Genomic DNA, 25,965 nt, shown 5'->3' on the forward strand with positions numbered 1-25,965 from the left:
CGATTCGCGCTCAGCGGCTCCGGATTTATCTGGGCGGAGGGCGTGGCTTTTGTTTTTTAATCCCACAAATGAATGCAGTCATTCTGTATCTGTCCCTCTTCTTCTGACTCATTTCACTCAGCATACTACTCTCCAGGTCCACCCTTTGTAGACAACTGTCATGACCTCATTTTTTCTAATAGCCGTGTAGTCTTTCATTGTGTAGATGTACCAGTTTCTTTTTTGAAGGTAGGTGCTGGTGTTGATCATGGAATAGGGGGCTAGAGGGTAAAGCTACCATATGACTTACGCAATGCAAAGAATTTTGGAGCCACTATGGTGCAGATTTCAGGCTAAATGGGGGAGGGCCAGATTTGGGAGAGGATACTCAGTTCTCTGAGACCCCAGCAAGTCATCCCACCAGGGAGGAAACTAGATTCTTGGTTACTGGAAACTAGATAAGTCAGCTACTTTCCTATACTACCAGGTATTAAAGATTCATAGTGAAAAGTTGGAATCACATATTTAAAACCAGGAACACAGAAAAAGGCACAAATTGCTGTGCTGGATAAACACATGTCATGAGAGGGCTGGAGCCATAGCACAGTGGGTAGGGCGTTTGCCTTGCACACAACCGACCTGATTCAATTCCCAGCATCCCATATGGTCCCCCGAGCACCCCCAGGAATAATTCCTGAGTGCAGAGCCAGGAGTAACCCTTGTGTATCCCTGAATGTGACCCAAAAAGGAAAAAAAAATGCCATGAGAGATATATTGTGACAGGTGAGACTGACACACATATTAGGGTGTGAAGGTGTGCCCCCCAGTGTTAGAACATAGTAAGCCCAATGGTTCATTTTGGGGGGAGGGTGATACCGGACAATGCTCAGGAGTTACTCCTGGTTCTGCACTCAGGAATCACTTTTGGCAGTGCTTGGTGAACCATATGGGATGAAGGGATCAAACTTGGGCAGGCTATGTGCAAGGCAAACACCCTACCCACTCTACTGTTGCTCTGGCCCTTGCAAGGATACATTTTACAAACTGAAATTTTTATGTTTAGTAATTTCTGCCCCTGAGCACACTGAGATTGTCTGAAGTTAAAGACCAGGGACAGAGTGGTTGTGAGGGTTCTTCAGAAAGTCACGCAGCCCCTCTTGAGGTACCTGCCTCTGGTTGTTCTCTGACCCGGGAGTGCAAGTGTTGCTGGGCTCAGAGTCACACAGACATTTAAGGGCCTCGGATGTGTGAGTTCAACCAGATGTTCCCATTCCACGTTTCTGTCCTTTCTGATGAACACCTGATGTTCACATAGGAAAGTTGGTGAATTCATGAATTCAGTTGACACTCTAAATTTTAACATACAGGGGCTGGCGCGATAGCACAGCAGGTAGGGCGTTTGCCTTGCACGCGGCCGACCCGGGTTCGATCCCCAGCATCCCATAGGGTCCCCTGAGCGCTGCCAGGGGTAATTCCTGAGTGCAGAACCAGGAGTAACCTCTGAGCATCGCTGGGTGTGACCCAAAAAGCAAATAAATAAATAAATAAATAAATAAATAAATTTTAACATACATAATTACAGGTTGGGTTCAGTGTTCTTTTATGATGTGAAGGCGCCTACAAACAGTGCTCACAGGACCCAGGAGCCGCTCATAGCGGCACTTGGCCCACCTGCCAGGGCAGGTCAAAGCTAAGACCCACCTGGAGGGCACTGCTCCAGCACCCAGTGATGCTGGTGCCACCACAGCAGGCCAGCAGTGCTCAGGGGCCACCAGAGCACATAAAGCTCAAGATCAAACTGCCCCCGCCCACCAACCCTCAATAAATTCCATGTTTAAATTTTGGCTGTATTGGAGAATGTTTATTCAAACCAGGTCTCTTGCTGAATTTTGTTCTTTTTAATTTTTTTGTTTTAATGTTTTAAATGATTTGTCTTAATTTTAATGTTTTTGTTGATTATTGGTTTAAGATATGTAATTTCAGGGTGTTGTCTTCATACTTCCCTATGTGTGTGATTCTCACTACTCCCACTGCCGAAGTTCCTGGGCCATCCACCAACAAAAAGACCCTCTGTTTATTCAGCCTGTATTCTTTTCATTGGGAAAGCAATTTTATAAAGATGCCCTTCTTTAATTTCTTATTTATTGGATAAAAACAAAAATGGTGCCAACTCCTCCTCTCCCTAAATTTTTATATGTCATTGATTTTTAGCACTGTCATCCCGTTGTTCATTGATTTGCTCGAGTGGGCACCAGTAACGTCTCCATTGTGAGACTTGTTACTATTTTCGGCATATCATTTACGCCATGGAGAGCTTGCCAGGCTCTGCCATGCGGGTGGGATGCTCTCATTAGCTTGCCGGGCTCTCTGAGAGGGGCGGAGGAATCGAACCCGGGTCGGCCGGAAGCAAGGCAAATGCCCTACCCACTGACATGCTCTCTCTCTCGGTGGCTCTCTGCCAGGAGGATCGGGACAGTCATCCCCCCCAGGTGCATGTGGGATATTCGGGGCCTGTCTTGAGGACTCTTCCCCGGCTTCCCGCCCCCTGAGCTACCCGCCTTGGCCCTGTGCACCGGCTCTCGAGTGCACCTGGGGGTGGTGTCCCGGCTGTGGCTGTCGCCCCTCCAGCCTAAGGCGCCCGAGGCCAGCCCAGTGTCCGTCATTGGTTTTTATGTCAATTATATTTTTATCCATTTCATTTATTTCAAAATAAATAAGAGAGAGAGAGAGAGAGAGAGAGAGAGAGTGTGTGTGTGTGTAGGGTTGGGGTGGTGGGCCACACCCGGCTATGCTCAGGGCTTAGTCCTCGCTCTGCATTCAGGAATCACTGCTTGCGGTACTTAGGGGACCATGCAGGAATTTTGAGACCAAGCCTAGGTTGACCACATGCAAGGCAAGCACTTCCCACTATACTATTTCTCTGCCCCAGTACTGGTTTTTGTTCAATTCAGAAGGAATTCATTACTTAGAATTCCACTCTTGTGATCTCAATTAATAAAAACTTTATGATTGGCATCCTTTAGTTATTTTTTATTATAGATTGTAGAGTATAATAAAATCCAATTTCTTTGAAATTAAAGGTTTTTTAAATTTTTTGATTGTTTGAGGCCATACCAGTGGTGCTCAGGGCTTACTCCTGGTCCTGCCCTCAGGGATCACTCCCGATTGGGTTGGGAGACCATATAGTAATCTGGGGATCGAACCTGGGTCAGCCACAGGCAAGGCAGGCATCCTCTTGTACTCTCTCCAGCCTCTGAAATTAAAAGTTCTTTAAGCATATTTTAAAAAATAAAATGGTCTGATATATTCTTTTTGTCTTACAGGTGGGAGATGCTGCTGTTTTTCTCCCGATGGAAAAGCTTTAGCTGTAGGTCTTAATGATGGAAGTTTCTTAATAGCAAATGCAGATACTCTGGAGGATCTTGTGTCCTTCCATCACAGAAAAGATATAATTTCAGATATTCGTTTTTCACCGGGTAAGATTTCACTGAAATTGTATTTGTACTTGGTCATGGAAGTGAGTAAATATTTTAGTGTTGTAAATTTTATTAGATATTTATCTTTGAATTGTATTTTTTTCAACTGGAGGAGTCAGTTTAATAAGAAGTAAAAGCCCTAGTATTTGGATCAGGGTCAAAATAATTGGCTGAGTGCCAATTGTGTTTTCTATGTAAGGCCAAAGTTATTCCTCTGAGCTTCAGTTTCTCATTTATAACATAAAAGGGATTGGATGATTATTTTCATTCTTCTTTAGTTTCTGGGCCACATGCAGCAATGCTTCTGGAATATTGGAATATGAGCCAAGCCTCCACCTCTTTCTTCTTTAATTTTTTTTTGGGGGGGGTATTTTTTTTTTAGTTTGGGTCTTTTTTTAGTAAATGGAAAGAACTTTTATATCCCATTATTGATGACATATTTCTTAATTTTTGTCAAATTTTCTTTGTAACCAAGGAAGTTTTTGTAAAGGGCCAACATGAGAGTCTGATATTTTCTAAAGGGGGCTTTAGTTTACTTCTTAGGAATGAAACCATTTCCTCATAACATCTTCTCTGAGCACTGTATCATGACTTCATCAATGAACTCTTGGAGACAAATCACCATCTGACCATACACAATAGTCTGCTCTAGCACTGATGACAAGCAGCCATGTGTCAAATGAGTCACTAATATCTTATTTCCACAGTGACTTTCCCATCTATCCACTGTAATATGAAGAGACTTTTTAATCCTTGAAAGTAGCCATAGGTTTTCACAAGTAACCTGAGTCTCAGTAATCACAACTCTGTCATTGGAACATACAGCAGGTCACCACTGTACAAGTGTTGGTCCCAGACAGAAGCCAAATTAGAGTGTGAATGTAAACTGTGAGGAAATTTCAAAGACCCAGTTGTCTAGTCCTGGCAAACTACATGCTGCTCCGGTCAGCTTGACCTGTTGAGTCATGTACTTTCCAGCCAACCCAAGACCCTTTTTTTCTTTTTTGATCTTTTTGTTCTAATGGTGTCCTGTCCACCTGAATCGCAGAATCCTCTCTATTCAGGAGCCATTGATCATCTTGATCATTACTGTCTTGAGACCAGTTTGGTGTGTCTACATTTGGACCAAGGTCAATTTCTGTTATTCTTTTCCCCTTAGGAAGAACATGTTAGTGAAAAGCTCCTCATAATAATGTTCCCAGGTTTCCTCCCATGTCCCCCACTTCCAGCCTGCCCTCCTGAAATTCAGTTGCTAAAGATTGGGTCTCTTGATTTCAGTATTGTTGCCTGTGGTTTGGCTAATTGGCCCTGTCATTCCTTAACATCTGAATCCCCTGGCCTGTCTTCCCATACCCACCTCGTTCCTTTTCATCTGTCTTATCCACTTCCCTTCCACTCTTTCTTTTCTTTTCTTTCTTTCTTTTCTTTCTTTCTTTTCTTTCTTTTCTTTTCTTTCTTTCTTTCTTTCTTTCTTTCTTTCTTTCTTTCTTTCTTTCTTTCTTTCTTTCTTTCTTTCTTCTCCCTATAATCTGGGGTGAAGGTTTATATGGGCACCCCCTTTAAACTACTGCATTCCCTCATCCAGTTACTCTAAATACCACGTGTAAGTGATATCATTCTGTGTTTATCCTTTGTCTTCTGGCCTACTTCACTTCACATGATGTCTTCCAGCTCCATCCATGTTGTTGAGAATTGCATCATTTCTTCAATCATGTGTAGTATTCCATTGTGTATATATACCACATCTTCATGATCCACTTATCTGTCATTATTATTTCATAATGCTTTTAGGTCACAGTGATTTTGCTTCAGTTTTCATTCATTATTATGGCAAAATTTACTTTAATATAAGACTTTACTAAAACTAAGGTAGAATTTACTTCCATTGGTTTAATTCCTTCCCCCACCACACACTTAATATTAGAGGTGTTTTTGTTAAGTGCAAAGTGTACCAAAACTACGTTATATAGTGTTGAACATTTGCTTTCAATTGAACTACATTACAATACTCAAAAATATGTTTCAGAGGCTGCAGTGCTAGTACAACATGTAGGGCATTTGCCTTACACACAGCCAACCCAGGTTTGATCCTAGGTATCCCATATGGTTCCCTTAGCCCTGCGAGGGGTGATCCCTGAGCAGAGTCAGGAGTCAACCCTGAGCACTACAAAGTGTGGCCCACTAAAAAGGAATTATTTTTTAAATGATTTAAAATACTGGTTTTAAAATAATTATTTTTAGAAATAATGTATTTTAATGTTTCATTTTGTTGCTTGTATTACATATATTTTTAATGTTATTATCATTCGTTGTTTGACACATCGGTTGTCATTTGACACTGAGAGTCTCTGGGAGGGACCTCTGGACTTTCTGAGTATTGCTTGGGAACATCCCTCAGCCCCCTACCACAAAAAAGAAAAAAGAAGATGAACTCTGGTTTTAAAGTATAAAAAATATTTCTAGGACAGGAGAGAAAAGGGAATTGTAGCTCAATGTCTTGCGTATTTGAGACCCTGAATTCAGTTAATCCTGGGCCTTGCAAAACAATTGTTTCTAAAGATAGAATATGCCAAGCAATATGTTCATAGGTTATAGATTCTGGGAACTATCTCCCTACAGAAAGTGTCAAACAAATATGTTTCTCTTGTAGGTTCTGGAAAATACCTTGCTGTAGCATCCCATGATAGCTTCATAGACATATACAACGTGATGAGTAGTAAACGAGTAGGAATATGCAAAGGTGCTACCAGTTACATAACCCACATAGATTGGGATGTTAAAGGTAAGAATTTAAACAACTGACTTCTTCATGAAAGATTTATTTGATTTAGTGGGACTAGTTTAGGGAAACAAAATAGTAATTCTGGACTAGAGATAGTATAGGGATTATATTGTTTCTTGCATGTTGCACACCTGGATCAATAGAATAAATTTCAAAAAACAGTTATGATTGGGGCCAGAGTTATAGTCCAGTAGGTAGAGTGTTGACCTTGCACACAGCTAACCCAGATTCGATCCCCAACATTCCATATGGTCCCCCAAACTTTCCAGGAATGATTCTTGAGCACTGCTGGGTGTGGCCCCAAAACAAAAATAGTCATGATTGTATAACTACAAAAAGAATATTTTATGAGCAAAATACATGATATATGGTAGTGTTTAATAAGATAAATAATAAGTAATTTCAATGCTAAGCTTTCAGGTCCAGAGTGGTATTATAGTGGGTAGAGGTTTTGCCTTTCACGTGCTGACCTGGGTTTTATCCCAATATTATAGATGGTTTTCTGAGCATCATTAGGAGAGATCCCTGAGTGCAGGTGGTCTAACCCCCAAACCAAAAATTAAATAAAATAAAATAAAAGCTAAGTTTGGGGTGTATGCTGGGAGGAGAGGTTCTAGGCCACAACTGGTAATGCTCAGGGGTCTCACTCCTTGCTCTGTGCTCAGGAGATGATGGCATGTTCTGGGGGCTGACTGCATGTAAGGCATACATCTTAACCCCTGTCCTGCTTCTCTTGCCTTTTAAATGGAAAGTTTTTGAGATTTTTGTCTTTTATACTAATCTGTATAAATCTAATATTATAAATCAAAGTTTTTCCAAATACAGTTAATACTTTTTTCCCACTAGATTAGATTTTAAAGTGTTAACAGATTAAGCTGATATAAAAGAAAAAGCAAGTAGCTGGAGTGGTAGCACAGCAGGTAGGCCATTTGCCTTGCATGTGGCCTACCTGGGCTCAATCCCTGGCATCCCATATGGTCCCCAAAGCAACTACAGGAGTAATTCCTGAGTGTAGAGTCAGGAGTAACCTCTGAGCACTGCTGGGTGTGACCCAGAAAACAACAACAACAAAAGGAATAAAAAGAAAAAGCCCAGAGATATGAGATGTTGGTAACTTTTGGTTTGAGGGGAAAGTATAATGGAGAAATATGATTAGGAGTCAGTTATTGTCAAAGAGCTTTTCTTCTGTGTGGTGGTTCCTATGGGTATGCAGTGTTATTTAAAAATGAAAAAAAATTAAATGAAGAGAGGCCAGAGAGATAGTACAGTGTATAAGGAGCTTGTCTTGTACACAGACAACCTGGGTTCAATCCCTGGCATCCCATGTGGTCCCCTGAGCACACCCAGGAGTAATTCCTGAGTGCAGATTGAGGAGTAACCCCTCAGCATCAACGGGAGTGCTCCCCATCAAAAAGAGAAAGTGTACAGGAGATAAGGTGCTTGCCTTGCATATAACTGGTCATCTCCAGATGTGGCCCCAAACACAGACAAAACCACAGGCAAACTTGGGATGGGGAGGTAATTCAAGGGCTGGAGCACATACTTTGCTTCACTAGGCCTGTGTTCGATGCCTGGCATCATCCCCCTACATGATCCCTACTTCATGGTCCCCCTACATCCAGGAGTAATTTTCAAGCTCCCTCCCCTGAATAATCTCTGCGCACTACCAGCTGTGGCCTTATAATAGACATGGAGCCAGAGAAAGAATACAAGGATTAAGTTTTTTGCCTTGCATGCAGCCAACTCTGGTTCAATCCTTGTATCTGCATGTAGTTCCCCAAACACCACCAAGAGTGATCCCTGAGTACAGAGATAGGAGTAAGTCCCTAGTACTGCTGCTTGTGGTCAAAACAAAAAATCAAAGTTTATGGATATTACAGACCCCTAAGTTCTTTGACTCTCAAGAAGTAGAAACCTATGAGCTATTTCTTCCCAGATAGTCTGAGTGGGTGAAAGAAAAGACTTGTGCCAGAGCTCAGGAAGGCAGCACAGGACACAGGTGGAGACAATAAAATACTTTTTTTTTTTTGCTTTTTGGTTCACACCTGGCGATGCACAGGGGTTACTCCTGGCTCTGCACTCAGGAATTACTCCTGGCGATGCTCAGGGGACCATATGGGATGCTGGGAATCGAACCCGGGTCGGCCACATGCAAGACAAACGCCCTACCCGCTGTGCTATTGCTCCAGCCCCTAAAATACTTTTTAAAAGTCCAAACATTTGTATGATTCTTGGCACCCCGTATTATTCCCCCAACTCTGCAAGGAGTGGCTCTTGAGTGCAGAGCCAGGAGTAAGCCCTGAACACCACCAGGTGTGACCCAAAAAGCAGAAACCCAAAAAACAGAGAAAATATATATCTGTATCTGAGGTCCTTTTACATGCACAATAGAAATTGCTTTTATGTCTGAACATATAAAAATATAATTATTAATAAATTATATGGTGGTTAAAAATTAAAGGCTCTTATAAGTTGACTGCAGAAGAAACTGCTCTTATATTTATACTTATTTTCCCTGTGAATGTTAAACATCTTACTATATGTGTATTTATATTTTACATGTATATATCTTTTTAGGAAAGCTTCTACAAGTCAATACTGGTGCTAAAGAACAATTATTCTTCGAAGCTCCTAGAGGGAAAAAACAAACCATCCCCAGTGTGGAGGTAGGAAGACAGTGAGGCCTCTGATGCCGATGTGACTAAGAATGATTAGAAAACTGATGCTGCCTTCCATTACTTAATCTGATGTGAAACCTGTCTTCAGATTATTTTAAAAACTCTTTTTATGAGTTTATATGGCTTATGAGTTTACCACATAAATGGGCAAAGGAAGAGCTGCTGTATTAAAAAAGATCAAGCCAGAATCAAGCCCTTCCTTGTCTGGTTGTAAGGACAGTCAGTGTGCAATAACAAATAAAAGGCACACAGCCAGAGATTGGAGTACTGCATAGTTTTCAAATCTGAGCTGCATGCACCTAAATACCTGTTTTCAAATTCCTGTTTAAAGAGAATGATGAGCTTCTATTGAGGGGGGGGGAATGGGGAGGAGGCTTGGTTGGGGAGAGGGAGGAGGGAGGGAAGACTCAAAGGCTAGGAGCACAGCAGGAGCCCTGAATTTCATTTTCAGCACCACAGGGTTCCCCAGGCATTACAGCAGTGGCCCCTGAGGCTGGCTGTGACTGCCTCAGAATAGGAAGAGAATAACAGAAAAAGTGTATTCCGTTTCCTGTCTGAGGTTATTGGCAAATCAAGATATGCCAAGACTGAGGCTAAACAAATTTAGCATGAAAATGGTTTAATAAGGAGAGAGACTTAAGTAAATTTTCAATAATGATTTCTGATCAATATTAGTTTCTGACAATGATTAATGATTATGTTTATGTGTTAGTAGATGTTTAGATGTGAAGGATAAAAATAAGTTTTTTGGTTATTCTAAGAGCAGAAATAACCTATCTCTGTACGTTCAGCATCTAGATCACAGTAACCATGTAATTAGAGCATCTTGAGTAATACCACATGAAAATTTTTCTACAAGGAACAAAATTAAGCTACAAAATTAAAACAAGTAACAATTTAGCAGTTTTGTTTAAAGTTTTGTTTTATGTCACATAAAATGACATGGAGAAAAATTAGATTTCAGTTCATTGTTCAACTTAAATAAAATAAACTTACAGCATTCATTTTTCTTTATAGGTGGAAAAAATTAGTTGGGCATCATGGACAAGTGTACTTGGCTTGTGCTGTGAGGGGATCTGGCCAGTAATTGGAGAAGTCACAGATGTAACTGCCTCTTGCCTCACCAGTGACAAAACAGTCCTTGCTACTGGAGATGACTTGGGATTTGTGAAATTGTTTAGATATCCTGCTAAAGTATGCACTTTTCATTAACCTCTTAAATATTATAGTTACTCAGTAATTAAAGTAATTCCTTTGCGTAGCATTTCATTGTTATTATTAAAAATTACATAATCATAAGGTTACATTATGAAAAATTCAGAATCATGGGGCCTGAATTATAGTACAGTGAATGGGTATGGCACTTGCCCTGCATGTGGCCAACTCTAGCTCAATCTCTGATCCCTGCCAGGAGTGATCCCTGAGCACAGAACCAGGAGTCAGCTCTGAGTACTGCTGGGCGTGGTTAAAACACCGAACCACCACCTCGAAAACCAGAATTATGTATCCTATTAACATATTTGTCGATTCTAATGTAGAAGTAGTATTATAATATATGACTCTGGGGGCCGGAGCGATAGCACAGCGGGTAGGGCGTTTGCCTTGCATGCGGCGGACCTGGGTTCAATCCCCGGCATCCCATATGGTCCCCCAAGCACTGCCAGGAGTAATTCCTGAGTGCAAAGCCAGGAGTAACCCCTGAGCATCGCTGGGTGTGACCCAAAAAGCAAAAAATATATATATTATATATATATATAACTGTCTCTTTAGGTTGTATATTAAACAATTTATACAGAATATTTTCTTTGGAATAAATTCTCTACAAGGATTTTTATCATGTTAACACCTTTTTTAAGGTCGTGTTGCCAAACTGGGCGGGGCGGGGGGGGGTGGGGCCACAGAGTTTGCCAGGGATCAAATCCTGAGCCTCACACGGGCAAGGCAAGTACTCTACTACTCTATACCCACAGCCCAATATAAGAATGTAAATATATTTGACAAATGTAAATATATTTTTGAGTAAAATCTTTTTCTCATCTCTAATACTAACTTAAATTAGTATTCTCACGATTAAACCAGTAACCTTTACCTGTTAATATAAATTACATTTCTATATTTAAACTTTGGATGTTCTAAATATATATACCATGCATACTGTCACTGCCACTGCCCATGAATACTATGCCTATAAAATCAAAGCACACTGATTTGAAATGATGAAGCTATTGTTTTGCTTCAACCTAACTGCAAAGTCCTCGGAGTAGCCCATGGTGCTCTGCGCTGCTCAGTTCTCATATAGCTTTCATCTGCTCAAACTACTGGAAAAGATTAGACCTTCACTTTGCACAAAATAAATTTTTTTTAAATTTTTTATTGAGTCACCATGTGGAAAGTTACAAAGTTTTCAGGTTTAAATCTCAGTTATACAATGCTCGAATACCCATCCCTTCACCAGTGCTCATATTCCACCACCAAGAATCCCAGTATAGCTCCACCCCGCCCCCCCACACCCCTAACCCCCCCACGCCCCTAGCCCCCCCCACCCTTAGCCTCCCCGCCTGTGTAACTAATAAATTTCACTTTACTTTCACTTTGATTGCATACAATATTTCAACAAAATAAATTTATAACCAAATATTCAGACATTTATTGGTCTTAAAAGTCTTTCAACTAATGAATAGTTTAAGATCAGCATTTAAATAAATAAAGTTTTAAAATTCTTATATTGGGCTGTGGGTGTAGCTCAGTAGTAGGGCACTTGCTGTGCCTGTGTGAGGCTCCCTGGCAAACCCGGGGTGGGGGTTGTTTGATCCCTGGCAACACCCCCCTAAAAAAAGTGTTAACATGATAAAAATCCTTATAGAGAATTTATTCCCAAGAAAATATTCTGTAGATTCCTAATTCAGAACCTTTTGAGATGTACCCACATGAATATCTTTTTTTTTTGGGGGGGGGGCGGGAGGCAGGGCACACCCACCTGTGTCCAGGGTTTACTCCTGGCTCTCTGTTCAGCGATCACTCATGGTGGGGCTTAGAGGACTATATGTGGTACCTGAGTCAGTTGTACCCACTGTATTATAGTTCTGTTTTATTATACCATCTGAGTATCTTTAAATTCATCAGTATTTATAATCAGTATACATTGGGATATATTTTTCTTTTAGATGTCAAAAAGCCTAGATTGTAGATATGGACAGTATTTAAAAAATCAAACAATTAGCATTACCAAGTCACTTGAGTCTGTTGCAGACCAAAGTGACAAAGCTTTAAATGGACATTTAAAGGCTGACAAAATTTTTAAGGCTGATAATATAGAGACTTTAAATCTTATTTTTTTGTGTTTATATTTTTTTATTGAATCACCCTGAAATACAGTTACAGAACTTTCATGTTTGAGTTTCAGTCATACCATTTTCGAACACACATCCCTCCGCCAGAGCACGTTTTTAACCATCAATGTCCCCAGCATCCCCACCCCCCTTTCCAACCCTCCCCCTGCCTCTGTCACTGTCACTGTCATCCCGTTGCTCTTCGATTTGTTTGAGCGGGCACCAGTAACGTCTCTCATTGTGAGACTTATTGTTACTGGTTTTGGCATATCCAATACTCCACGGGGAGCTTGCCAGGCTCTGCCGTGCGGGCACGATACTTTTCAGTTAGCTTGCCAGGCTTTCCCCCTGCCTCTGTGATGGACAATTTCCCTCATACTCTCTCTCTACTTTTGGGCATTATGGGTTGCAATAGATACTAAGAGGCTATCACATTTGATCCTTTATCTACTTTGACCACACATCTCCATCCCGAACAATCCCTCCCACCATCATTGACTTACTGATCCCTTCTCTATCACAGCTGCCTTCTCCCCAGCTCATGAGGCAGGCTTCCAACATGGAGCAATGTTCCTGGCCCTTGTGAGACTTTAAATCATTACTAGAGTAATAGAGTGCTATTTTGTTAATATAACTATCTTGTCCATAGATATTTTTGTTCTGACTTCCTCAGTTGTGTCTGTTTCCAACAAACAGTCTGCATAGCCATTGTTTCAATAGACGTGCTATTCCACTATTCCACAGATATCATACTAATTACTATCCTTTTGAACATTTAAGCTTTTCATTGCTATATGTGGACTGGAGCAATAACACAGTGGGTAGGACATTTGCCTTGCACGTGGCCGACACAGGTTCAATTCCTCCGTCCCGCTCGGAGAGCCCAACAAGCTACTGAGAGTATATTGCCCGCACGGCAGAGCCTGGAAAGCTACCCGTGGCATATTCAAAACAAAAACAGTAACACGAAGTCTCACAATGGAGACGTTACTGGTGCCTGTTCGAGCAAATCCATGAGCAATGGGATGACAGTGACAGTGATAAAGTGATTACTATATGTAAATACTGTGGTAATTTTTCTTCTTGCACACATAGCATTTTCTTAGCATACTTTGAAGTGGGATTGGTGAGTTAAAAGTTAGAACATTTTAGGGGCTCGAGCAATAGCACAGCAGGTAGGGCTTTTGCCTTGCATGCGGCCAATCCGGGTTCGAATCCCAGCATCCCATATGGTCCCCTGAGCACTGCCAGGAGTAATTCCTGAGTGAAGAGCCAGGAATAACCTCTGTGCATCACCAGGTGTGACCCAAAAAGCAAAAAAAAAAGAAAAGAAAAAGAAAAAAAAGAAAAAGAACTTTTGTCCTGGGGCAGGAGCGGGGTGGTGCATACCAGTGGTTGGTACTCAGGACTTACTTTTGATTCTGAATTCAGCAAGTCACTCCTGGTGGGGTGCCCGGAATTAAATCCGGGTTCACTGCATGCAAGCCAAGTGCCCTGCCCACTGTACTATCTCTCTAAACCCTATGCTTTTAATGCAAAATGCCAAGTTGGTTTCCAGAAAACTTACGCCATGGTAATAGTAATACATGAAAGTATTCATTTTTTCCCATCCTCATTAGGTCATCATTAATTTCTTTTTTTTGGTTCTAGTGAGTGTCAGTCTTATTTTCCCCAAGATACCTTTGTGTTGATTAATTTCCAATCACATTTTAAAGAAGTCCAAGATTATAACTGAAATTTTACCAGGAATAGAATTCTCAGAATTCTGTCTAAATTTTTTTCATCTCTAGGGAAAATTTGGGAAGTTTAAGAGGTATGTGGCCCACAGCACACATGTCACAAATGTTCGCTGGACTTACGATGACAGCATGCTGGTTACCTTAGGAGGCACAGATATGTCTTTGATGGTTTGGACAAATGAAATAGAGGGCTATCGAGAAAAAAGGTCTTGTGATAGTGAAGAATCCGATATAGATTCTGAAGAAGATGGAGGTATGTCAAAGACGAAATTAATACAATTAACTGAAACTGCAGATGTTCGGCAACTAATAATTGTGATTGTCTTTTTTGGTGTGTTTAACACCGAAACTGACTTTATGACTAAAGAACAACAAACTAGCATATTCTTTTTTTTCTTTTTGGGTCACACCCAGCAATGCTCAGGAGTTACTCTTGGCTCTGCACTCAGGAATTACTCCTACTGGTGCTTGGGAGACCATATGGGATGCTGGGAATTGAACCTAGGTCTGCCACTTACAAGGCAAACGCTTTACCTGCTGTATCACTCCAGCCCAAACTAGCATATCCTGATGGCATACATTCTTAATCTACAAATGTGGCATAATCATATTTAGTTTTTATCATCACACTTTAAATGAGTACTGTTGAAATATATTTTGTAATACTGAAACTTCTGTGTTCAATAATTTTCACTTTCCCCAGTATGCTAGTAAGTTTTGGAAAAATTAGAAAATAAATTTTGCAACAAAAAGTATTTATCAGCTCTCATGGAAGCACAGAGAAGTTAACTTCTATTAAAATTTTGAAATAATCTATATGGACATGTGCATTTTTATGCACTGTTTTTTAACAAAATATATAAAACATTTAAGTGATTTTAATAATCTACTTATATTACATAGAAATACTTTGAAAATATTGTTCCATATCCTTAAATATGCTCCCACATCATTTTTACTGATTGTACATTATCTCATCCTTTAAAAATTTAATTTCTTTAACATCTTAAAAATTTAACTTCTTTTATATTGTTGGACATTCTTGTAGGCACTTTATTGGATCATAATTAAGTTCCTCCATTAAACCTGTAGAATAATTTTTATAATTCTTATATTTTGATGGTAGGCTATGACAGTGATGTTACAAGGGAAAATGAAATCATTTATACAATCAGAGCCTTATCAACAAATATTCGCCCAATGTTTGGAATCAAACCTCATTTGCAACAAAAAGAACCCTCAAGTGATGAGAGGTAACTTTCAAATTTAAAATAGATGAATAAAGTGATATTTGTATTTAAAATTGAATTTATTGTTCAACACAGTGTTTCCAAAAGTAGGAGATACTAAGCCTTGGGGAGGAGGGGTGCTGGAATGAGCCACGGGGATTGAGTGTCTGTTTGCCTAGAGAAAGTAGATTTCCAGGAAGGGCACTCACTCCAATCTTTTTTTCCCAGAAAAGGGGTTGTAGGCAAATGTATCTGGGAATTTTTGGTTTAACAAAAAAAAATTTTGCAAAAATTCAGTAATGGTGGACTTTTTGCATTTTGCTTCTGAAATAGGTTTCTAAAATAACTTTTTGGTGGTGATACTTGGGTTTTTTGCTAGTCGTTTAGGGAATGATGTTATATAATTAATTGAATCTCTTTTGCTAACTTTTATTAATGTATCCACTGTAATTATAGGAGATAATAAAAGTTGACTCTAATTTAGGAGGCAGGTTCAATCTCTGACACCCCATATAAGTCTCCGAGTCTGTCAGATCTGGTCACTGAGCACAGGAGTAAGCCCTGAGCACATGGGGTGTGGCCCAAAAACTAGAGAGAGAGAGAGAAATGGTTGAATTTTGTTCGTTTGAGGGTCACACCAGGTGTTTCTCAGAGGTTACTCCTGACTCTGCACTCAGGAATCACTCCTGATGGTGCTCTGGGAACCATATGGGATGCTGGGGATCGAACCTTGATTGGCCACATGCAAGGCAAGTGCCCTATTTGCTGTACTATTGCTCTGGTCCCAAGATATAATTAAATTTTGAAACTATCTTTCTATATATATGTCTTTAATCAAGAGTGAAGATTATTTCAAGTTCTTTCACAAGTACAGCTTTTTTTTATGTCGAATCAGCTATTCAAAAATGAGTGCTTGTGCACTGCAGTTTTATGGAGAGAACTTTTTAATAAAGGTTCTGATCTGGGTGACTTGACAATGAAGAGAAATTGTGACCTGATGTTTTAAAAATCATTAGGTAAGATGAAAAACAATAAAGAGCTATTGATTGGAACAATGAGTGGCATGGATTTCAGAAGGGAAATGGTATGAAGAATTCATAAAGGATAAACATCCAGGAAAATTATGTTTTGAACTTTGGGGTGTTTTTTTAGGGGGAGATGTTGATTTGGTTTTCCTTCCTCCTCCTTCTCATACTCCTCCTCCTCCTCCTCTTTTATTTTCCCCAGGGTTTTTTTTTTTTAAGTTTTTGAGCCACACCCAGTGGTGCTCAGGGCCTACTCCTAACTCTGCTTGGGCAACCATGTGTGTGCTGGGAATCAAGCTCAGGGCTGCATGCATCCACCCTGCCCGCGGTACTGTATTTCCAGCCTCAAAAAGTTAGAGTTTTTGAAGATAAAGTTTAAAATGAAAGGAGAATTCTAAACAGGATTTATGGAAAATACAGGTAAATGTATTTTTAGTGAGGGAAGTTCTGAATTTAGGATTGGGTGGAATTTAGATTATTTTAAATAAGACCCAAGTCAAAATGATAGTAAAGTGGGTAGGGTTCTTGCCTCGCATGTATACAATCTGAGTTCAATCCCCAGCACCACATATGGTCCCCTGAGCCTCACCAGGAGTGACCCCTGAGCAGAGCGAGGAGTAATCTCTGAGCACAGCCAAGAGTGGCCCAAACACCAAATGATTTTTTAATTTAAAAATAAAATGATAAGAAAGCATTGGTAGAGGGATTTGAACTTGTTGGTATAGCATTAATATTCTGAAAAAGTATAAAGTTGGAAGGATAAGAAACGAAGAAGCGTAGAATTAGAGGTGCTGCTGAACTAAGTAGCCTGAAGTTCCCCCAAGAGTTCTAGATATCTTGTTGGGGGTCGCTTTTCTTTCAGAGCCCTCTGGCAGGTATAAAACTTGCTGGGTGGGGCTGGAGAGATAGCACAGCGGGTAGGGCGTTTGCCTTGCATGCGGCCGACCCGGGTTCGAATCCCAGCATCCCATATGGTCCCCTGAGCATGACCAGGGGTAATTCCTGAGTGCAAAGCCAGGAGTAACCCTTTGCATTGCCAGGTGTGACCCAAAAAGCAAAAAATAAAAAATAAAAATAAATAAAAAATAAAACTTGCTGGGTGTACCTCAGATAATAGCAGACAATGGTGCTTAGTCAGGAGCCATGCAATTCTGGGTGTGATTCTGGACATAAATCTGGGGCTCCCTCATGCACGGTTTGTGCTCCAGCCCATAGGGCCATCCCTCTGACCCCTGTTTTCATATTTTAAAAAACTATTCTTACCATGTATTTTACACATAGTTAAAACAAGTACTTACTAAGTAACTTGTGTACCTAGAAGAAAAATATTTCTTATGACAGTTGACAAATTAACTGAGGGGCTGAAGCTCAAGGAACTGATCACTTGCTTTGACATGCTTGAGGCCAGATTTGTGCCCTGAACACTATGAGAAGTTCTCTTGAGTATAGAGCCAGGAGTAGCTCCTGAGCACCACCACATGTGGCCCAAAAACCAAAGAGAAAAAAAGACGGAACTATTTTTTGGTATTTTGGGAGACCTTCTTTTTAATTCTGTTTTTTTCTAGTAAGATTTTGTAGTGAAGTCTATTTTAATGTGCCAGTCAAACTTCCAGTGTTTTTTTATATAAAACTCTCCAAAACATGGGGCTGGAGCGATAGCACAGCGGGTAGGGCGTTTGCCTTGCATGCGGCCAACCCCGGTTCCAATCCCAGCATCCCATATGGTCCCCTGAGCACCACCAGGGGTAATTCCTGAGTGAAGAGCCAGGAGTAACCCCTGTGCATCGCCGGGTGTGACCCAAAACAAAAAAAAAAAACTGTCCAAAACAGTACAACAAAATTTAGGCATTTTGGGGGACTGAGAGATAGTAGAGCAGGTGGAGCACTTGCCTTGTGTGCAGCCGACCTGGGTTCGATCTCCAGCCCTCTATATGTTCCCCTGAGTCCACCAGGAGTGACTCCTGAGCACAGAGTCAGAAGTAGAACTCTGAGTACTGCTGTGTGTAACCTAAAAAACAAAACAAAACAAAATTAAGGCATTTTTGTATTTTCTTAGAATTCTAATGACATGTCTTTCTTCTGCTTAATAAACTACAAAATATTATTGATAATCAGTTTTCATGTATACTTATGCTATACTTTGTTGATGATAAATTTTCATATATGTTTTCTTTTTCCCTCTTGTTTCATTTTGAAGGCAGGGGGTAGTGAGGTAAGTTTCATTAAAAAACACTTTTAATTCCAAAATTTACTCTTTATTCTGCATTTGTTGAGGAAAAAGAAGCTAAAATGGAAAAAATTCTACAAAAGAGTTGGAGATACATATATATGGAAATATCTATATCTATATATCTCTCTGGTATTTGTGTGTTGTTATGCGGTGACCAAGTTGTTATATGTGTATTATGTGTGTGACTTATAGTCATTTTGTTTTATGCATGATTTTTCACAAGCGTCTATACTCATTTTAGTTTTTCCTTAAGTTTTGGAAGTTTATAAAAAACAAATAATTAGGGGTCAGGTAGTACAGGGATTAAAACACTGACATTGCACATGACCCGCCCAGGTTTGGTATCACATATGGTCCTGAGCATGGCTAGGAATGACCTCTGAGCATAGAGCCAGAAGTAAGCCTGAGCACTGCCAGCATGGTCTAAAAACCAGATAATGGTTTGAAAATAAATTAACAATATGTACTGTCAGTTTAAAAAAAAGAATTCACTACACTGCTGGTGGGAATGCCGACTGGTTCAGCTCTTTTGGAAAACAGTATGGTCACTTCTCAAAAAATTAGAAATTGAGCTCCCATTTGACCCAGCAATACCACGTCTGGGAATATATCCCAGAGAGGCAAAAAAGTACAGTTGAAATGACATCTGCACTCGAATGTTCATTGCAGCACTGTTTACAATAGCCAGAATCTGGAAAACAAAACCCGAGTGCCCGAGAACAGATGACTGGTTAAAGAAACTTTGGTACATCTACACAATGGAATACTATGCAGCTGTTAGAAAAGATGAAAGTCATGACCTTTGCATATAAGTGGATCAACATGGAAAGTATCATGGAAAGTGAAATGCGTCAGAAAGAGAGAGACAGACATAGAAAGATTGCACTCATCTGTGGAATATAAAATAAAGTAACAGAATGGGAGACTAACACCCAGGAATAGTAGAGATCAGTACCAGGAGATTGGCTCCAAGGCTTGGAAGCTGGCCTCACACTCTGGAGGAAGGGGCAGCTCGCATAGAGAAGGGAACACCAGGTAAAGTGTGGTTTGAGGACCCGCATGGGATGGGAGATGTGCACTGAAAATAGAATATAGATCAAACACGATGGCCACGCAGTGCCTCTGTTGCAAACTACAACACCCAAAAGGAGAGAAAGAACAAAAGGGAATGCCTTGCCACAGAGGTGGGGTGGGGTGGGAGGGTGGGAGGGATACTGGGAACATTGGTGGAGGGGACAGGGCACTGATGGATGGATATAAACAAAACGCAAACATGAAAGTTCATAAGTTTGTAACTGTAACTCATGGTGATTCACTAATAAAAAATAAATTAATTTGAGAAAAAGAAAAAGAAGGAACAAAAGACTTACTAGCATACCCAAATACAATAATATATTTAATATGTAGAATTTAAAGACTAGAATTTTTCATGTAATATTTCTTCAAGAAGTTCTTTTATGAGGGGGAGACACACTCTGTAGTGCTCAAGTACTAGTCTTGGCTCTGTACTAAAGGGACAACTTCTGGTTATATGCTCAGGGGTCACTTCTAGTGATACTGTGATATTCAGGTGACCACAGTCAGTGTGAAGAATTGAATTGGATTTAGCCACATAAAAAACAGATATGTGTCTTATACCCTATATTATCTCTCTGGATCAACATTTTTGGGTTTAATTATGTGTGTATATGTCTGTATAATCAATTATAAAATCCAATAAGTTTTCAGTCAAAATTTAAAAAAAAGAATTCAATTTGTAAAACTCTTAGGTTCATTTAATGCATGCTTAATATTTTCATTCATTTAAGTACATTGTATAAGCAAATGATAATGTGTAATATGTTCAAGAAAGTACTCTGGGGTTACTTTATAAATATTTTTAGTGAAATGACAAGGGCTTCGGTTTCTGAATAGTATAATGTGAAAAGGTTGATCTGTCTTAGAAGCTTTTAAAAGGTACCACTAGTGAGGCTGGAGATATAGTACAGTGGGTAGAGCGCTTGTCCTGACCCCAGATGACCCAGGTTCCTCCCCAGCACCCCACATTGTCCTCTGAGCCCTGCCAGGAATGATCCCTGAGTATAGGCCTAAGAGTAAGCCCTAAACACCACTAGGTGTGGTCCCCCCAAACCAGAACAAAATGGAAGTTGCCATTAGGAAAATGCTGGGAGATTAGGATGAACAAAGGAATCTGAGACCAGATTGTGAAGAAACATGTACTAGGCACAGCAGAACCCATGATCTGTTCCTAGCAAAGGGTCAGAAATGCAAAGATGTAAGTTTTTGTTGTTGTTGTTGTTGTTGTTGTTTGTTTTTGCTTTTGGGGTCACACCCGATGATGCACAGGGGTTAGTCCTGACTCTGCACTCAGGAATTACTCCTGGGGGTGCTCGGGGGACAATATGGGATGCTAGGAACCGAACCCAGGTTGGCTGCGTGCAAGGCAAACACCCTTCCTGCTGTGCTATTGCTCCAGTCCCCAAAGATGTAACTTTGGAATGTGACATAACTTTTTGAAAGGCATATATACTCTCACACTATCTTAATAGAAACAAAACCATCAGATCTAGCCTTTGAGCTGGAGTATTAGCTTATTCAGAACAGATCTCTGCATTTTAAGGGAATATTGGCTGTTTACAGGAGTCTAGAAGGAAGCAAAGAGTAAAGAAGATTGAGGAGGTCAATTTACATAGAGAATAATTTCTCTGGGAATCACAAAAACAAGAAAACTAAATGGAGATAAAATTGCTGTCTTGGGGACTGGGAATTGTTTTTGTTTGTTCAGTTTGGTTTGGTTTCAGGACCACACCTGGCAAAGCTCCGCACTTATTCTCTTACACTTGCTGTCTACTCTTGGGATCACTCCTGGCAGGCCTAGGGAAGCTTATGGGATGCTGAAATTGAATCCCAGGCTGGCTATGTGCCAGCCAAACCCCCTACCCACCGTACTATCTCTCTGTACTCTATCACTTGGGTGCTAGTGAATTCTATGTGGAAATGTCCTCTGTGATTCAGGTAGCATTTGTTCAGTCATCAGTGCTACAAAGAGATGCTCTAACATATAAATAAGATTCCTACTTCAGTAGGAGAAAAGATGAACTGACTTCCATAGTGCCTTCTGGTTCCCTTTAGTGCATTATGTTAGGGGACTTCTGTTCTTTTTAAGGCCCTCCCTTAGTAGCAGAGCCCTCAGGCCATCATAAGCCTGAGTGATGTGCTGGCTGCCTGCGTAGCTGAACTGGCTGTCTGAAAAATTCGCTCAGTCCTGTTAGGAAGGACCTAGTTTCCTCTGTTTTGTTGGTTGTTTTTGGAGGAAGGACCATCCCTCACAGGGCCTGGGGACTGTTCTTGACTGTGTCAGGGTCATGCCCAGCAGTGCTTGTGACAGGACTCAGGCCTTCCACTTCCAAAGCATGCACTGGAGCCTGCTGTTTATTTAATAGCAACTCCAATGCCACCAAACTTTTAAGTGAGTTAATATTTTCTGTGATTCCTTAAGAACAAAGGTATATTTTAATATTTTGTTGAGAATTCAGATTTCATTATAGAAAAATTTAAATGGCAGTCTTTAATGTTTGCAATGCACAGAACACATTGAATTCTCACTTAATGTTCTTTGTCAACCTTCTTCTGACTTCCCTGCCTTTAATGAAGTGAATTAAATCTTTTTGTAGGCACAGTAAAGCAATGCACTTAAAATTGTTTGTGATTCAGTGGTTTACAATGCTATTAATAATGGTTTCTTGGGCACATAATTCTAACACCATACCCATCACTGTGTACTCCTCCTTCTTCCAGCCATCCCAAGACCTCTCCCTCCCAACCCTCCAGCTCAACTCAGTTGGGTGGATCAGTTCTCACATTATGTTGTCTTTGACCTTTGTTGCTACCTTGCTGTGTACCTTTAAGTCCCACATATCAGAGAAATCATAAAACAGTGCCTCTTTTGCATGAAATACTGCCTTATCTGCATTGAATTTGTAAAACTGTATTGTTGCAGAAACATTTTACTTGTGTTTTAACTTCAAACTTATTTTATAATCTTTTCCCATTTTTTAATATGCTTCCAAAAAGAGGTTCCAGGTAATCTTCTGTCTTTGCTTGTTTTACGAGTCCTTGTTTTGCCTTTGTGTCATTTCTAATGTTATGGGTTTATTTATGAGTTAAGATTTTTCCCACAGAGAAAGTTATATCATGATAAAGTTATATCACATCTTATAATATTGTTATATTACACATTAGATATTAACTTGACATTTGAAGGTGGGGGTTAACACATGATTGACTTGGCTTCAATATTCAGATTAATAAAATTGATAATGATTATCTGTGATAAAAATAGTGGAGAGTTTTGAAAATAATAAGGGTAGCATTTTATTTATTGTTATGTAAATGATAATTGTGACTAAGAGGGACAAATCTAGTAGAAACCATTAGACTATTACTATTACTATTTTCTCCTTTATTAATATTACCTATTTAAAAATTATTTTTGAGTCCCATTAAAGTACCACTACACCCATTACAAGAGTGTAATTTTTAATATAGTGGTAAAATGTTATCATGCCACACTCACTAAAATCCCCATATCCCTCCACTGTGGTCCTTTAGCCCAGCATCCTTTAACATTTCTACACCTGTGGACCAGCTCAGCCTGTGGTTGAAGACCACTGCATTTAGACCCTTTCAACCCACTCTCCCCGCGCCAAGACACCTCAATTCTATAACAGATTCTAAGAATTTGTTTCTATTGGACACTGCCTGTTCTCTTGCTCTCTTCATACCTCAACTTTTTATCCACTTACCTGTCATAGAGCATGTGAGTTGTCCTCATATTCTGTTATAAATAACACTAAACATAAGTGAATGTAGACATTCATGCATCCTTTTGTGAATAAGTGTTTTTGTGTTCCTTGGATAGAAACTTAGGAATAAAACTGATACATATGGTAGTTCTGTTTTTGATCTTTGGAAAAAATCTTCATATGGAGGTAGAGCCAGTGTCCATTCCATGTGGGATTTTTGTTGTTGCTGCTTGTTGGTGGTGGTGATGGTTTGCTTGGTTTTCGGGTGGGGGTGACTCCAGGAGTGTTCAGGAGATCATGCATTTAAGTGATCAAGCTAGGTCACTTGCATGCAAAGCATGCATTACAGCCCTCACCCAACATCTTAAAAATGGGGGAGTGTTTGGGCCACACCTAGCCATGCTCAGGAGCTTCTCCAAGCATAGTGCTCGGAGCAACTTGCAGCAGTACTGGGGAGACCATGCAGTGCTGGGGATCGAATCCATGCCTCCTGCATGCAAAGCATTCACTCCAGCCTGTTGAAATCTCTCTCTGACCCCTGTCTTTTTGTTTTTTGAGCCATACCCAGTAGTGCTGGGGGAGCTACTCCAGCTCTGTGCTCTGGTTCTTTGAGCTACTCCCCTATTTCCCTGTGGGTTTGGATGGTGTGGGGTTCATTTTGGAAGTTTCAAAGTTCCTCATGAGCCCAGAAGCCATTCCAAACAATGATTGGCCAACCCCAGCCTGCAGATCAGTGCTACTTGGGCCCTGTGGTGTCAAGGACCACCGTGACCACCTGAGGATGCTCAGGGATGCCCAGGGCTACACTCAGAAGTGTTCAGAAGTCCATAAGTCTGGGACTTGACCCCAGTCAGTTCCATGTGATGCATTCACCCTAACCCCTAAACTGTCTCCCCGGACCCATGCAGATCTTTAAAAATTGAACAGTGGGCTTTGTTGAAGAGCTCCCATATTTATATTACTCAGGTAAGGAACTCTGCACCTAATAGAGCATTGATTACTAATGAAAAAAGAGAAGAGATCCTTTTTTTCTAATTTTTTAAATTTTATTCAATCACTGTGAGATAGTTACAAACTTTCATGTTTGGGTTATAATCTCACAATGATCAAACACCCATCCCTCCACCAATGCACCTCTTGAGAGCTGCTCTGTAATTAAGATTGATAGATGTCTAGTAAATAGAAGAAAGGAACAGGAAGAATTGGAGGTAGTAGTAATAGTAAATACCTTTACACAGAGTATTACATGGTTTTCAATGTTTTGTGACTGTCAAACGCAAGTGATTGTGATTCCTTGAAACACTAGAGACCTAAGCAAAGGTAAAGGCATGGAAGAACAGGTAATAAACACAAATTTGAACTTAGACATGATTTATATTGCCAGCAGTGTATAAAGCTCAGAGAGAGGCCTGGAGAGATAGTACAATGGGTTGGACATTTGCCTTGCATGTGGCCGACTCAAGTTTGATCCCCAGTACCCCATATGGTTCCCTGAGTACCACCAAGAGTGATGTCTGAGCACAGACCAGTAGTAAGCCTTGAGTATTGCTGGATATGGCCCCCGAATTAAAGTTCCCAGAGGATTGAGGAGATACCTTAAAGAACTGGCGTGCATGCTTCACTTGCTGAAATCCCCGATAAACTGTCTAACACTGCAAGAGACCATCAGAAGTGACCTCCTTCCCCATCCCCAGAACAGTTCACAGAAATATTTTCAAAATCCAAAAATATGGTATTGAAAAATATGCCTTGTGCAAGATATCCAGAACATTAATCCAAAACTTTGTTGATGGTACATCCTATCAAATGTTGTGGTTTACAAACAACTGTATGTGTGTTTATACACAATTGATGCTTGTGCATTATACTGAAACATATAAGTAAAAAAATTGAAAGCAGAATAAAGTGAAGTTCAAGATTTTCTTTTCACTGCCTGCTTTAGAAGACACCAGTACGCAGTGGGTATAGTCTAGTGAGGGACTCGGGGTAGGCTGGTTTCCATGAAGACGTGTCAGGACCTGTCTCGGGAGGGCCGTGGGGACATTCAGGGGAAGCATATCTGGTCACAGTCCCTTTCCTCATCCCACTTCCCTGTTTCAGGCCCCCTGTGAGCAGGGCCCCGCCGCAGCCTGAGAAACTCCAGACAAATAATGTTGGCAAGAAAAAGCGACCCATCGAGGTGAGGAAAGACCCGCTCCCCAGTGCTAGCATGCGCTTTCAGTGGCTTTCAGAATTGATTTGCATTTCCTTTTATTGTTAGACATCTAGCTTGTTAATGGTTTTATGAAAATAACTATTTAATGGTCAATTAAATAACTATTTAATGGGGGGGTATAAAAATGGTAAAGTCTGAGTTTTGGGCTGGCATGCTCTGTTCAATTTTTTTGCTTAATTTTTTAATTTTTATTTCCATAAAGTACTTCACAGTATTTGATTATGTTTAATATTCTAACACCAATCCCACCACCATTACACCTTCCCACCACAGAGTTTGTTTCCATCCCGAACCCCAACTCCTGCCCCAAAGCAGAACCAAAATAATTTATTTTGTATTATTTGTTTAGAATAAACCACTGACAGTGATTCAAATGATCCAAAAAAGGTTCCTTATAGGAAAGTATGTGAAGATTGTTGTATTTCATCCAAGGCCCATTAAGCCCTTCTATAAGAGATTACTAACATATTATTGAAGA

The 25,965-nt window shown here is 40.3% G+C and overlaps 1 protein-coding gene across 2 annotated transcripts in view; it reads left to right on the forward strand.

Moving 5' to 3' along the window:
- EML5 (EMAP like 5) overlaps positions 1-25,965 on the forward strand; it is a 169,679-nt gene that overhangs the window by 102,179 nt on the left and 41,535 nt on the right. The window contains exons 22-30 of one of the 2 annotated variants that reach the window (XM_055131814.1): positions 3,303-3,455; positions 6,106-6,237; positions 8,815-8,903; positions 9,933-10,109; positions 14,035-14,236; positions 15,110-15,236; positions 18,435-18,449; positions 22,542-22,550; positions 25,373-25,451. In XM_055131814.1, the coding sequence (XP_054987789.1) occupies positions 3,303-3,455; positions 6,106-6,237; positions 8,815-8,903; positions 9,933-10,109; positions 14,035-14,236; positions 15,110-15,236; positions 18,435-18,449; positions 22,542-22,550; positions 25,373-25,451 (983 nt within the window). Of the gene's footprint in view, positions 1-3,302; positions 3,456-6,105; positions 6,238-8,814; positions 8,904-9,932; positions 10,110-14,034; positions 14,237-15,109; positions 15,237-18,434; positions 18,450-22,541; positions 22,551-25,372; positions 25,452-25,965 lie in introns of those variants that run through there. The other variant, XR_008629256.1, reaches the window with a different exon arrangement.

The sequence above is a fragment of the Sorex araneus genome, chromosome 3, assembly GCF_027595985.1.
Source record: "Sorex araneus isolate mSorAra2 chromosome 3, mSorAra2.pri, whole genome shotgun sequence".
Taxonomy (NCBI): Eukaryota; Metazoa; Chordata; class Mammalia; order Eulipotyphla; family Soricidae; genus Sorex; species Sorex araneus.